This window comes from Papaver somniferum, chromosome 9 (assembly GCF_003573695.1).
Source record: "Papaver somniferum cultivar HN1 chromosome 9, ASM357369v1, whole genome shotgun sequence".
NCBI lineage: Eukaryota > Viridiplantae > Streptophyta > Magnoliopsida > Ranunculales > Papaveraceae > Papaver > Papaver somniferum.
In genome coordinates this window covers 1,768,144-1,782,494 of record NC_039366.1, presented here as the reverse complement: position 1 = coordinate 1,782,494, position 14,351 = coordinate 1,768,144, and the positions used below count along the sequence as shown (strand labels likewise).

The following is a 14,351-nucleotide window of genomic DNA, read 5'->3' as shown; positions in this document are numbered from 1 at the left end:
ATAATCTAGCTGAATTTAATAATAATTGGATTAGAATATTACAGCACCACGTATGTCAAATCAATCAAGTATTTCCCTAATTATAAGCTTGTAGCTCTTTATATCTTCTTTAACTACAAATTTTGAACAAACTTAATTTTTGATGATATATAACGGGTGTTGAATCTAGTAAGTGTTATCTACTATGGTGATTAAATCAGAACCGAACCAAAACCACTACTTTCGGTTTCTAAAGTCGTGCCATCACCGAGCTATCAAGAGTCGGCTCGGTTTCTTGCCGGTTCGGTTAATTCCACTCGGTTATGGTAAAATCAATTACAAGATGTAAATGACAGTGAAAAAAAAAAACTTTATCGTTAAACTTTTTACACAGGTAACTGACGATGAACAAATCGAAAATAAATTTCAATTGCAAAGCTAACGAATAATTATATCACATATGCTCCTTGTGTTGGTAGATTCTTCTCTATGATGGGCTATCAAACAGATCTAAACAACTAAGGCATCTTCTTTTTTTCAATTGTGCCAAAATATCAACTTTATGAAATGCTCAGCTAACTTTGATTCAATCCACTCACTCAGAAATTGAATGACTTCACCTAAACTGATCATATAGAAATTGAGTTGACAAAAAAAATAATCAGAATCCACTAATTCATAAATTGAATGACTTCACCTAAACTAATCATATAGAAATTGAGCAGACAATCAAAAATCACAATTTAAATCCCTTTTTGGTAAAATCCAGATTTCTATATATCCAAAAATATAACATATGAATATAGGATCATCAGAGAAAAGGGTTTATGCAGAAAAACAATAGAAACAATGAATCATCATAAATTTGATTGAATTCCAGAAATGGGGTACTTAAGTGTAAAGATATATTAAATCTCTTCCTTCAAATATTTGAGCTTCCGTCCAAACTCAAAACACACACGATTACAACACATCACATACTAATATGGAGAAGCGAATATTTCGCTATTTTGGTATAATCTTCTAAAACAAACTCAATCTCAGATGTGGATGGGTAGGGAGGGGAGGCGACGAGAGAGGGAGAAAGACAAAGAAGAAGACTGAAAATACAATTAGGCTTAGCTTACTTATATTCTAAATTACTGGATAAGATCTAATACATGTTAATCTACGGTGGAAACTAGGCATAGAGGATAATCGGTTTTCGAATGGTGGTTCGGTTCAGTTTAGAGCTAAATCAAAACCGAAATCATTCAATATTATAAAACCTTTTCATTAATAAATGATTCGGTTCGATTTGTCATAATCAGTTTGGTTCGTTTCGGTTTCGCTAAAACCGAACCGTTACTATGAACAGCCCTACACGAAAGGGATATTATATTGGCAGCACATGATTCACGTAGGATAATCCCCACCAAGCATCCGGGAAAGTAATTAATAAGGGGGAGACACTCTTTTACTATAGTCTCAACTATTCCTTTCTTTCTCTCACACCTATCGATTAAATCAGAGAAACACCAAAATCCCTGATTCACTTTGTCTGCTGCTGCTTCACTATTACTACTTCGACATCCAGAAGAAACTGAAGAGGAAGAAGGGTTTCATTTGTATCTGTGGCCAAATCAATCAATCTGGTAAAGCATTTCTCTGTTACCCACCAATTTTGTTCGATTTAATTTTATTTCTAGGGTTTTTATTTAGGGGTTCAAAATTGCATCTAATTGCTCCATTTTGCGGAAGATAATGTTTCTCATCAGTAATTTTAGATGTAATTCATGGTAACTTCGAACATTTGGGTTCAACCCGTTTTCACTTTGTAGAGCAATTATATAGAGAAGGGGAATTTGGTTAGGTATTCGCCTAATTAGAAAATAAATTTGGTGAATTGTGTGAAAATATGGTTGGAAGTAGTTCATGGGTTCAAGTTTCGGCTCGCCCTAGTCTGTTATCCTTGTCTCCTGTTATTACACATCCAAGTGACTCCTTATCATCGTCCTCGTCGAGGAGTTTCTTACCACATTTACCTAATAGATCGTGGAAGAAAACAACCAGGGTGCAGGCAAGTTCTTCCAACAACACCGGGCAGGATTCACGACCCTCGTCATCAGTGAAAAAGAACCCATTGGCAGTTGTTTTGGGTATTCCAGGGACAATTTGGAAGCAGACGTTGCGTCCGTTAAGTGATTTTGGATTTGGAAAGAAGAGTGTGTGGGAAGGTGGGGTTGGGTTGTTTGTTGTTTCGGGAGCGGTACTTCTTGCGTTGAGTTTGGCTTGGTTGAGAGGTTTTCAGATGCGCTCGAGATTTAGGAAGTATCAAGCAGTGCTTCAGTTTACTGAGGCTTGTGGTATTAGTACCGGTACAGCTGTTAGGATCAGAGGTGTGACTGTTGGGAGTGTCATTCGGCTCAACCCATCATTAAAAAGCATTGATGCAGTGATTGAGGTGTGTTTATTATCCCCTTGTAATTGTTGTTTAAGTGAATGTTCACATATTTGCATGAAGTATGTTATGAAGCAGCGAGTGAGTTTTCATCATTTACTGACAGTAAGATTCTTTTTAACAGGTTGAAGATGATAAAATATTCATACCCCGAAATTCACTCATTGAAGTGAATCAGTCTGGTCTTCTTATGGAGACTATGATTGATATTACCCCCAAGGATCCGCTTCCCACGCCTTCAATGGGGCCACTTGATACAGATTGTGCTAAAGAAGGTCTAATTGTGTGTGACAAGGAAACGATTAAGGGAAGCAAGGGTGTAAGTTTGGATGAATTAGTCGGTATATTTACCCGTCTTGGGCGGGACATGGAAGTGATTGGTGTTCACAAAACCTTTGACTTGGCTGAAAGGGTGGCATCCGTTATTGAAGAGGCAAAGCCGCTGCTTGCAAAGGTACGTTTCATGATCAAATCTTCACATGTTTGTGGGACAGTCCATAGACCTCACTCAGTAATCAATACTATGGTAAATCATGACTGCAATTTTTGTTTGCATGACTTTCACATCTTCCATTTGGTTGCTTGCATCTTTCGATTTGTGAAATTTATGTCAGTTTAGTTGCTTTGAATGCATACTCACGGATGGCCTTGGTCTTTGGTGTAGTGATATTTCAGATTGAAGCCATGGCGGAGGATTTAGAACCTTTGCTATCTGAGGTTCGTGATAGTGGTCTTCTAAAAGAAGTCGAAGGTTTAACAAAAAACCTAAGCGCAGCAACTGAAGACATGAGGTAACATTACTTGTTGTTACATAGATTTTTGCCCTGCCTGAAGTTTATGGAATATGCTTTAGCGTACTAGTGTTGTATTGTTTTTATCCACTGCAATACAAATAATTACCTGTTTTCTTATCAAAAGAATTTCTGGCGTTTATTCTTTCAAAAATAATTTTTATGGCACGTAATGTTAGCATGATAACTTTTTACTGCAAACTTAAGTTATCGCCATAATTTAACTCATTAGTCAGCTAATATATACTTTTCTATCTTTCCACATATCTTACTCGAGTCTGATTGTTTAGTTTATGTTTCTTCTTGTGCTCCAGGAAGATGCATTCATCCATTATGACCCCTGAGAACACTGAGCGAATTCGCAAGTCCATTTATAGCTTCTTATTTACTCTGAAGAATATTGAGGTGCGAGACCGACTTATTACTGTACCAGAATATAACTCATTCATGCTTTTCTCTATGTACATTTTGTTCACATTCTCCAACCAATTCGCAGAACATAAGCTCTGACATCTCAGGCTTCACTGGAGATGAGCCTACTAGACGAAATTTGAAGCTGCTCATCAAATCATTGAGCAGGTTACTGTGAAGATGGTAGCTGAATGACTGACATTGAAAAACAGAGCTGAGTGGAATATTCGCGTGCAGATAGAAGAGGTTTTTTCTTTTTTTCTGGTACAGAGGAGTGAGAAAGAGAAAGAAGTCGCCAGCACTATTGACTTGTCTAGTTTTTCGCCTGCAACAATAGGGTACTAGTCTTAAATCGATTTTTTTTAGTTCATTTTGTGCATGCTTGTGGAACTCCATATATTTGTTATGTGGCAAGGGAATGAGAAGAAGAATTTGGGTGTTTCTGATCAAATTCTTTTCATTGGTTTATCACATTGGCTAGAAAGGCAGAAAAAGCAGGAAGGTGTGTTCTGAATGAGCACAAGCAGTCAGGCATGGCACCACACTGCAGCACAAATGTTGGAATATATTATTTGAATTTGTTGTCAATAGGTATTACACTGTTTTTGCTAATGAATAAGGTCCTAATTTTATGTCATCTGAACAATTACAATCTACAAGTTCCCCTGGGACTGCATAGAGTCGAACTTCATATTATTTTTGCCTTAAGACATCAGGCAGGTCTTCAGTGTTGGAACACTAAGCCTGATCCTTGCAATTTCTCTTCCATAAGAGAATCAAGTCGTTTGACCATCTGGGGTGTCAAGTGATTCTCCCAGTCACCAATCTCACCTTTTCTGAAGTAAGCTTTGTTTACGGTACGTTTTCTGCTTCCATTCTTATTCACATCCAAATTCTTCAGATGTTCGAAACTACATAAACTTGATACATCTTCAATCACTCCTTGTCTCTCTTCTTCTAAAGTGAAGCTGCAACCGATGAACTCTGCCAGTCTCTTCAATTGTGTTTTCCGTTCTTTCTTCAAATCTTCATACTTCATAAACAACACTTTATGAGGATTCTCTAAACTCTCTTTCCAATACCCAAGTACATGATCCCAAAATGGTCCGAATACAGAGACCCCATTGCAAAAAAACTCGAATGCTTCTTCAATTGACAAAGATGGATGATAATCATTGCTCTCTGGCAATTGTGCCCTCAGTTCGTTTATGAACAGCCACAAAGAGACGAAGATGTCTCGAGGGTTTCTACACAAATAAATAACCTTGCACTTGGTAGTACCGGTCTTAATAGATTCTGGCAAAGAAGGGTAGAAGATATGGGTCGCTATAAGTCTGCATGGAGAATCATGGGTAGGATTATTCTTAGTGAAACGAAGATGATCATTATCTAGAGTATCATGTTTGAACTCAACAAAAGGAACAAGGTCATGAGGCGAAACTGTGAGCAATGGATGATGGTGATAATTCTTTGAAACAGAAGAACAAGGGTAACGGAAGCGGTTGACAATGGCAAAGGCGAGTGCTTTCAACCAAATGGTGCCTGATTTGGGTGTTGAGGCAATAACCAGATCAGTTTCTGATGCTTTGAAATTCTGTTGAAAATCCTTTATACTTTCTATTACTTTAGCAAAGCACCAAAAACCTTGATATTGATACAGATCATAATGTCCTAAACCACTGAACTTGGGATAATCAAGAGTAATTGCAAGATCATCGTGGCTACTCTTAGTATCATTGTTGGTTTTAGTTTCAGAAGTAGCCATATGGATGAGTGAATGCGTATAAAAAGCTTTATGTTATGTTGAGCTAGAATTGTTTTTTTCCCCAACCATGTGATTTATAGAGTGAACAGAAGCATTTTCAACCATATACAATATAACTGAAAGTAAGGAGAAAATCGTAGACTCGGTCTTCATACTATTTTTTCCTTAAAGTGCAAAATTTAGTGCGTGCTGGTACCAAGCACTTGAGATCCTGTATCACACTTGTTTGCTTATCTCAAAGCAACTGTTGCGTTTGCGTGCTTGCACAGTCTACAAACAACTGCTGGCAGTATGACCGACTTGTTCGTTGAGATAGCAGCTGTAAATTTTTCTTGTCCCCCTAGCTGGATGAACATTAATGCTGACAATCTGCTTCAGCCTTGTATCCATCCAGCAACACAGATCCAAAACAAAACCACTGAAAGTTCACAAGGCATGACAACAAGTCATGGGCAATGTGGCCACCATATCAACCATCTCTGGAACGAGGGGAACTTCAGATTAAACCTGAAACTGTTCAGAAAGTTTAACAGACTAACTGTTCAGAGAGTTTAACAGACTGTAAGTTTCAGAAATCTGGCCTGGGAACTTCAGATTAAACCTGAAACTGTTCAGAAAGTTTAATGAGACTGTAAGTCTCAGAATCTGGCCTAGCCCCGCCTAAAATCATTTCCTTCAGAAGATCTGGATCATAAACCTTGGCCTTCACATATGCCCTTATTAAAGCATTGTAGACAAATGTATACTTGCTATACCTTGCTTCCTTCAACTCCTCAAACAACTTCTTCGCGTTCTCCAAATCACCCCTATCTGCAAAACTCTCAACCATCAATAGAGTTGTCTCCAACCATGGAGTCGATCTTCTAACTGTTGTACTTGTTATCTGATTCATTCCTGCGTTCAGTGTTTTCAGTGCTTTCTTAAACATTCCAGCTTTTAAGAAACCCAATGCTTGATGTCGAAATGTTATAGCATTTGGTTTAATCTCATTTTTCTCCATTTCGTTAAACAACTCTGTTGCTTTATCGATTAACCCATGTCTGCAATATACAGATATAATAGAATTGTACTGCTCTGGCGACTTCAGCATTTTACTTGATTTCAGTTCTATCCAGAGATCTTCAGCTCGATCTACCTTCCCTATTCTACCAAATGCTTCAATAGCCAGAACATAGCTTTTATACCTGACATGAGGGAGTTCTTTAACAGCGCCCAAAATTCGTTCAAGCTCCTTCTCCTTTCCCAGATAGCCATACAAAATTAGTAGAACATCATACGTAGACCAGTTATTCCCTGCTTTTGACTTCTCGATAGCTTCAACATAGGCTTCACAGACAGCATATAACCTAGCCACAGCATGGGCTGTAGCCAAAATGCAATAAGTTATCTCGTTAGGCTCAACATTTGCACGCTTCATCTCTCCGAAAACTTTTACCAAACCGTCAATACTGTGTTGGTCAGCCTCCATTTTCAAAAGAATGTTGTAAGTCGAAACATGGGGTAACACTTTATCAGCTTTCATCTGGACAAGAATTTTTGGGATAGTTTTTCTACGTCCAGGCGAGGAGTGAAGAATGATGAGACGATTGAAGACCAATGGAGAGATTGGATGACCAAACTCTCTCATTTTCTTCATGTAAGCTAAAGAAAGACTTATTTTGCCTTTGTCTAAACAAGCCATAACAAGATTGTTGTAAAGCAAATCATTCTGAAACTCCGAAGGCACACGAGTAAATAAAATCTCTCCTTGTGTTACACCATGAAGCTTCGTAGTAAACTCCAGCAAGTAGGAGTAATCTAGCTCTTTCGGTCTATAAGGCTTTTCCCTAATAACCCACTCCATTACCTATCAAAACCAAAAAAAAAAAAAGATTATCCAATTACTAAACTGAATGCACAGATCTTCGTAACAATGTGAGGTCAACTAGTTTCTCAGCTGAGTTTCAAAAATTAGAAATGCAATTTCTACTGGGCATTAAAACAAACAGGTCATACGCACAAAGATTTCAAACAAAATTTCAAAATGGGTATGAAAGATCACCTCAAGAGCACGTTTATTCATCTTCAGCTTCCTCAATCGATTGATAGCATGAAAGACATCAGCTCTCTGGATTGGTAAACCTTCACCCATCCAACTCTGAAACGCAGAGAAAACTGGTTTTCCCTTACAAAGTCTTTCTACCCTCCATGATAAACTACTCCTATGTAGTTCTTCTTGTTCTGGTTCTGGGTTTGTTTCTTCTTGAATGGTGATGTTATTATCATCACTTGATTTCTCAGTACAGAAAAACAAAGATTTTGGAGTTCTTTGAGTAAGAAATGGTGAGGAGATTGTTAAGATTTGTTGGAAAGTCCTTCTCTCCCGAAACAGAGTTTTTAGTACTTGCATCGATCGTAGAGGTGGAAGGGAGACGGGACTCGACTCGGTTGTCGGATTGAAACCACAGCTGTAGTATCTCAACCTTTGATCAGGGGAACAAGGATAAATGATCGTGGGACAAAAAAGGGTTATGAAATAGTAAATATGGGTTATCCTTTATCCCCTATTTTTTGAAATGGCTAATTTACCCAAAATGATCAGTTAAGTTAAGTTAATTAATTAGTTTAAGTTAAAATCTGATTTAAGAGTTAAAATTTGTGAGGAAAAAAGGTGGTGTTTTTTTGTGTGTGTGTTGAGAAGAAGAAGAGGAGTTTTATGGGAAAAGTTAGGATTTTTAGAAATGAGTGATTGTAGTTGAGGAAATGATGTTGGTGAAGCTTCAAATAACAAACATGATTGTGTTGAAGGTGAGATTGTCTCAACTAATCTTATGGATTGGATGTTTTATGAAGATGTTAATAGAGGAAGCCATCAATATTGGTGCAAATGAAGATCCCATTGCTCGAAATGAAGGAACCACCCCTCAAAATGAGGAACCGCAAGCTCAAAATAATCAGGTAAACATCTTATACCCTTCGATTTGTGTGTTGTTGCTCCAAGCGGTCAAATCATCCCCACCATGGAACAACTCAGTGTAAGGGTCGTCAGAGTCGGGGGTGTATACCCAAACGACTCTATGAGGTCGTCAATATATTGGAACTACCAACAACGACTCAAACCTGCAACTTTTCAGGTTATGAAAAATCGTTAGTGTAGTGTGATACAGATTGACGACCCTTCTTAGCTACGTCAACTAGAGTCGTTATGTTTTTTGGTTAACAAAGGAACGACTCTAAAACCAAAACTCTTTGTAAAATGTAACATTTAGGGTCGTCATATTTGTAATTATATGAAATGACGATCCTAGCTAGCTATTGCAAATGTTATGAAGGGTCGTTAGGTGTCATAGTAATATGGTGTAACGACTCCTGCAAATGTTATGGGGTCGTCATCTGTTACTATATATGGTAACGACTCTAATCTAAACCAAAACAGTTCAATGACGACTCGCTTATATCTATTAACGGCACTACAAATTTTTAAGACAGAGAAGCTGTTCTTAGCAGAATTAGGATCGTCACTAGATTGGGTTACAGAGATAACGACCCAAATCTAGGAGTAAAAATTGTAGTAGCAGAATTAGGATCGTTCACTAGAACATCATACAAATTAATGATTTTTCATATAATATATATGCAGCATTAGGGTCGTTAGGGTATAACATCATACAGAATAACGACCCTTTGACTGTAACTAAAAAGAAATCGGTTCCAGAACTCAATTTCTTCTTCTAATTCTTCCCGGCTTGATACTGCAACCTTGGTTTTGAATTAATCTTCAATTTGGCCGTCTCTACCAATTTAGGGTTATCAAACATTGGTTCGAGCCATGTTTGTAGAAGAATTTTTTCTCTATCAATCGACGAAGATTATTTTTATTTTTTTGTCGTTAATGGAGGAGAGGGGGAGATATAGGGTGGGAGAAGAAGGGAGAGAAGAGAGTTTTCTGATTTTGGTTTTAGAAAATGAATTGGTTTTTAGGTAGTAAGGGTAAAACAGTATTTTCATCACCTTTTAGAACCCCTTAAATTTTTGGTGTGGGTATAAATTGGTCAGGGCCCCTAATTGTTTTTTGGGGCCCAATTAAACCAGGTTATTTTGAGTCTTTAAGACTTTTTTCTTTTTAGTCTTCCAAGTCACAACTCAGTTTTTGTGACGAGCATCACAAAAATAGCATGGCTGCTAATGGGGGACCGAAATTAGCTGGGGTACCGTTTGAGTGATCCGACGTCCATGATTGAATACGAGTTTTTTTCTCATATGAAACGATATTCATGACAAATCCGATCTCCTATTAGCAGCCATGAAAAATAGGGGCAGACATTTGGTTTATAGGAAAAATTCACAATCCCATATTTTAAACTACCAGACCTTGCAAGATAAATTTTGAGTCACACGATAGGTTTTGGATCAGTCACGGAGCATATTCAGGGTCATTTACCAAAAACTCTCTTCTGTTTTCAATTTCCTAGAAGAACAGTATTTATAAGTTCATCTTCCAAATCCACGAGGCCAAATAATTATCCAAAAGAACAGTCCCAACTCCCAAAATTCATCAAAACAAATTGTCTGTTACGCACATTTGTTTGCTTGTACAAATTGCACTTCTCTGTTTGTTTGGTGGATATTGATCTCCACCTCATTTGGGCTTTTGTTTCCATTTCCCAAGACCAAACTCTGTCCACAATCCACAAGAATCATACGGTATGAAAGAAAGTTTTGTTTTCTTGGAAGATTAAATACAGATTAAAATTTAACACGGGAGGAGTTATTCATTTCATTAACAACACAGATTCTGTTTTCTTGATTTTACAAGAAAATCAAGACAGCAACACATAAAAACGTCACTAATTAGTTATAAGTAGGTATGGTGGCAAGAACAAACCACACAGATCCATCCAACTTTATTTCTACATCATTAGATTAAAAGAGACTAGATAATAAGGGTAACAAGATCACATCACATCACATCATCATCATAAGAACTCCTTCACCATGACTACTACAAACACACCATTAAGATTAGAGAAACCATATAAGATCTCTCTATTTGCCGCATTTGCAGCCAGACCCGCATGAGCAGCTATCTCCACAACTGCATGATGAATTACCACATCCTCCTCCATTACCACCTTCTACTCCCATCTCAGATCCTTCAAAGAACCTGCATGCATCATACATAATTTAAATATCATCAAAATCCCTTCTCATTATGGCAACAAGGTATATTCAATGAGATCCATTTGGATCATAGAGTAATGATGCTTACGATTTCTGAGAAGCAATACCAAAGATGAGGCTTGCAGTGTTGGAGCTCTCACCAAAGTCTGGGTACATGCCGCATCTGTAACAACACAACAATGATCAGAATCATCACCATAATTGAAAGTAACTCATGAAATTACAACAAAAAAAAGAATTTTGAACAAAACCCATGTTTTAAAATTCTGAATCTGCTGATATTTTCAAGGAAATTTTGGTAGATTTAAACAAATTTCAGCCAAAATTTGATCCAAACAGAGGAATTAATCCTAAAAATACACTGATAAACGCAAAGGAGGAAATAATTTACCCAGTGCATCCAGATCCGCACTTGCAGCCTGATCCACAACCACATTTACCACCACAGCAAGACATGATTTCTCAAAGAAGATGGATTAATTATCAAAAAAATAATCTGAATTTGTAAACAGAAATTTGAGGTTTGTTTTTGTGATTTTCCTGATGGGAATTGAATGTTGTTGATATGATGCTAATAACAAGGCCTATTTATAGCGAAAGTTGGGAAGGGGAGCGATGCTTATTACCGTTCACGTGTCAACGATTATTATGATTTTGTACGAGTTTCTCCCTACCTCTCTTTCCCTACTGACCAGATTACCTTTTACCATTAAGATAAAAAAAAGAAGTACTGCATTCATTTTACTGAGGGAAGAATAGGGGAAGTGGAATGGGAAGCGTTGGGGTGCCTAAATCATCCCTCCCACCTCCTAAAAAATGCTCATTTTTGCTTTCTTTCAATGGTGGTGAATGGCCTGAATGAGAAAGAGTCCTCACTTATGAATCTAATCTATCCTCTTTAAATTGGTAGGACTGAAAGGTTTGTCATTTCATGTCATGTGCGTAGAGACTTGAAAAACACAACTTGTTTCTTTAACGAGTCTCAAATCTTACAGCAAACACAGCAGTTCTATGCGAACCGCAAAAACAAACGAGATAAAAACCGCCCTCTCACAGAAGGGCGGGTCCCGCGTGTCAGGGAGATTAGCAAGGAGTCCATCATTGAGTGAATGTGAGGGACACGGTTTTTGTCTAGTATATTTGTCGGTTCGTTAAGTTTTTTTTGCAAATCTTAATCTCAAAGAAAAATTCCCTTTTCTTCTTTTTCATGCCGAAGGTTCTTCTGAATCTTCTCCACTATTTCGGTTTATTATTCGGAAAATGGGTCATTTTTCCAAATATTTTTAAAATATGATTCTAATGGACGAGTAAAAATTAGTATGGGTGAAATGGACACAAAAAAATAGCAAGAATGAAACTGGATTCATCCTGTCTTAAACTTAAAAAAGAGCGAGGATGAAACTGGATGCATCTTAATGTAAATTAAAAATAAGAAAAAATATTTGAAAATGGGTAGGATGAAACTGTTTACATCCTGACTATTTTTACATTCTCGTCCATTTGAACATTATCAAATTTTTACATGTCTTTTTCATCCAGAAGTTGTTGCTATTGGGTTAATTAATCAAATTTATGTTGTCAAATTAACAAATATCAACATACAACCATTAAAGATAAAAGAATATGTCAATCACGGTGCATAAGATGCTGAAACTCGCTGGGATTATAGTTGTGCTACTTTGATGGTATTTGTGCATCTTAAAAACCTATTTAAATAGGAGTACAGTTAGTCTCGAATATATGCAAAGACATACCGATAGGAATTGATAGGTCAGGTCTGCCAGTTTATCGCTTCTGATAGTTTGTATCATGTTTTTTTCGCGTTTTCGTTTTATTTTGTTATCTTTTTTCTTGTCTTTTGAGGTATTGGCCTAGTCCCCCTCCCTTCATTCTTTTTTCTTGTCTTTCTCAACAATTTGTTCTTCGTGAGTTTTGTCAAAAAAGAAAAGAAAAAGAAAATCAAAGATAAAGAATCTCTAACTAATTCTAACATCGATAGCATTTGCTAGTTCCATCAATTCGCATTCCCTTGTATGTAAATGAGAAATATAATCCCTTCAAACAGGTAGATGATCGATGTATGTATTATTGGGTGCGCCAACTTCCAGAAGGTGTATAATGAGTGCACTATAAAAATGAAACCTGTAGGGCTGCTCCTTCCAGAGAAAGAACGATTTTTTTTTGGGACCATGGTTTTTTTGGGGATCATGGTCCTATTAGACACTTACCCTATAATGTTAAGGGATGTCCTAAAATCAGATGAGATTACTGTTTTGGCTCTTATCCTAATTAAATTAATCATAACCTAATAACTACATCTAACTTAATAATCCTAATCTAACCTAGCCGCACAAAAACAAACAAAAAAAAAAACAGTTTTGAGGAATTGTTCTCCTCTTCTTCTTTCCTCTTCCCCCATTTCAACATCATCTTCATCGATTAATCGTCGATTCATAAAATTTTCATCGTCGATTAATCAATATCGACTATAAGAATGGTTCTTTGAAAGAAAAACAATAGACTCCCAGGAACAGGTCCCCCATTAGGACATCTAGCAAATCAGCCAAGTGATTTTGAGATTCATAAAGAAGTGGAAGAGCCAAGTGAATCCATAATCCAGTATAATAGACGCAGTAAGAAGCCTGATTCTGCCATAGGACCGATTCGCAGGTATTTTCCAACGAATCCATACTTTTAATTTGATTTTGATTCGTTTAATTGAATAGAAATCATCAAAATAGGGTTCGAATGGAAGTTACAGTGTGTTGTTCGGTTAGGAAGAATTTCTAGAAAACCCTAGTTTGTTAACCGAACTTCCTGAAAGGAAGAACACGAAGAACAGTTCAGTTTTATAGGATTCAAAACCGGGTCACCGAACTGCTAGTTCAGTTAGTTCGCAAAAAAGCCTTAAACTTTTTTCTAACCGAACTTCACCAGTTTTGCAACAATTTGTTTTTCCACTTGTAACCGAACTGTGCAATTTTGCCCGCTATTTTGAGTTTTTGTGTAACCGAACTGAGCTATCTTGTTCGGTTGGTTCGCATAATATTCTAAAACTATTTAGTAACCAAACTTTACCAAAAATAAAAAATAAATTTCAATATAACCGAACTATGTTATTTTGCCCTGTATGTTGAGTTTCAATTTAACCGAACTTGTCCAACTATGTTGTGTTGCATACATGTGGAGTTCGGTTTATTCACAAAAAACCTTGACAAACCGAACTCTTCACTATTAGTTACCAATGTTGAGTTCGGTTTATTCGCAAAAAACCTTGACAAACAGAACTCTTTACTATTAGTGACCAATGTTGAGTTCGGTTTATTCGCAAAAAATCTTGACAAACCGAACTCTTCAGTATTTGCACACATGTGGAGTTCGGTGTGTTCGCAAAAAACCTATTCAAACCGAACCTTACGCTGAGAACCCTTATGTTGCATCTGATTTAGTCAATTATTTATCGGTTAAGCTAATATATTATGTTTTCTTGATTAGAGGAAAACAACCTTTACTGGAAGATCTGAGAACTCCCACGCCTCGAGGAAAAGTACATTGTGGTGCCGGTAAGCGTGGAACCAAAAATGCTAAGTATGGAGGTGGGTCATCACCGGGTGTTGTCATCCAAGATGGTGTCAATAGAGATAATGTTGACAACGTAAGCCAACAAGTTAATGAAGAGATTGTGGAAGAGATGGGCAGTCAAGAACATAATCAAGGTGGAGAAGATGAACCAGTTCAAGGAGGAGGAAATAAGGGTGGCGATGATGAGGGTGAAAAAGATGAGGAAGATGGAGACAAGGATGCA

At 37.1% G+C, this 14,351-nt stretch overlaps 4 protein-coding genes across 4 annotated transcripts; 1 reads left to right on the top strand and 3 right to left on the bottom strand.

The window, feature by feature from the left end:
* The first annotated feature begins 1,432 nt into the window (after positions 1 to 1,432).
* On the top strand, positions 1,433 to 4,258 carry LOC113310622 (protein TRIGALACTOSYLDIACYLGLYCEROL 2, chloroplastic-like). Its single transcript, XM_026559344.1, has 5 exons — positions 1,433 to 2,422; positions 2,544 to 2,873; positions 3,095 to 3,210; positions 3,525 to 3,615; positions 3,707 to 4,258. Exons 1-5 carry the CDS (start codon positions 1,877 to 1,879, stop codon positions 3,797 to 3,799), a joined length of 1,176 nt encoding a protein of 391 aa, XP_026415129.1. The 5' UTR covers positions 1,433 to 1,876; the 3' UTR covers positions 3,800 to 4,258.
* LOC113309988 (cytosolic sulfotransferase 6-like) lies at positions 3,893 to 5,386 on the bottom strand. The gene has a single exon (XM_026558522.1). The coding sequence runs from the start codon at positions 5,384 to 5,386 to the stop codon at positions 4,346 to 4,348; it is 1,041 nt and encodes a 346-aa protein (XP_026414307.1). The 3' UTR covers positions 3,893 to 4,345.
* A 19-nt stretch (positions 5,387 to 5,405) lies between these two features.
* Positions 5,406 to 7,864, bottom strand: LOC113309371 (pentatricopeptide repeat-containing protein At1g07590, mitochondrial-like). The gene is made up of 2 exons (XM_026557788.1): positions 7,428 to 7,864; positions 5,406 to 7,232 (listed from the first exon to the last, which is right to left on the bottom strand). The coding sequence occupies exons 1-2, from the start codon at positions 7,773 to 7,775 to the stop codon at positions 5,982 to 5,984; spliced, it is 1,599 nt and encodes a 532-aa protein (XP_026413573.1). The 5' UTR covers positions 7,776 to 7,864; the 3' UTR covers positions 5,406 to 5,981.
* A 2,241-nt stretch (positions 7,865 to 10,105) lies between these two features.
* Positions 10,106 to 11,120, bottom strand: LOC113308406 (metallothionein-like protein type 2). Its single transcript, XM_026556868.1, has 3 exons — positions 10,938 to 11,120; positions 10,635 to 10,709; positions 10,106 to 10,529 (listed from the first exon to the last, which is right to left on the bottom strand). Exons 1-3 carry the CDS (start codon positions 11,000 to 11,002, stop codon positions 10,412 to 10,414), a joined length of 258 nt encoding a protein of 85 aa, XP_026412653.1. The 5' UTR covers positions 11,003 to 11,120; the 3' UTR covers positions 10,106 to 10,411.
* Positions 11,121 to 14,351: the final 3,231 nt, after the last annotated feature.

What these genes read in the sequence shown, in the direction of transcription:
- LOC113310622 (XM_026559344.1), top strand. Translation starts at nt 1,877, where the DNA reads ATGGTTGGAAGTAGTTCATGGGTTCAAGTTTCGGCTCGCCCTAGTCTG. An exon ending in GCATTGATGCAGTGATTGAG is followed by an intron (nt 2,423 to 2,543) that starts GTGTGTTTATTA and finishes TCTTTTTAACAG; the next exon opens with GTTGAAGATGATAAAATATT. An exon ending in CAAAGCCGCTGCTTGCAAAG is followed by an intron (nt 2,874 to 3,094) that starts GTACGTTTCATG and finishes GTGATATTTCAG; the next exon opens with ATTGAAGCCATGGCGGAGGA.
- LOC113309988 (XM_026558522.1), bottom strand. Translation starts at nt 5,386, where the DNA reads ATGGCTACTTCTGAAACTAAAACCAACAATGATACTAAGAGTAGCCAC.
- LOC113309371 (XM_026557788.1), bottom strand. Translation starts at nt 7,775, where the DNA reads ATGCAAGTACTAAAAACTCTGTTTCGGGAGAGAAGGACTTTCCAACAA. An exon ending in TGAATAAACGTGCTCTTGAG is followed by an intron (nt 7,233 to 7,427) that starts GTGATCTTTCAT and finishes TGGTTTTGATAG; the next exon opens with GTAATGGAGTGGGTTATTAG.
- LOC113308406 (XM_026556868.1), bottom strand. Translation starts at nt 11,002, where the DNA reads ATGTCTTGCTGTGGTGGTAAATGTGGTTGTGGATCAGGCTGCAAGTGC. An exon ending in TGCGGATCTGGATGCACTGG is followed by an intron (nt 10,710 to 10,937) that starts GTAAATTATTTC and finishes GTGTTGTTACAG; the next exon opens with ATGCGGCATGTACCCAGACT. An exon ending in GGTATTGCTTCTCAGAAATC is followed by an intron (nt 10,530 to 10,634) that starts GTAAGCATCATT and finishes TGATGCATGCAG; the next exon opens with GTTCTTTGAAGGATCTGAGA.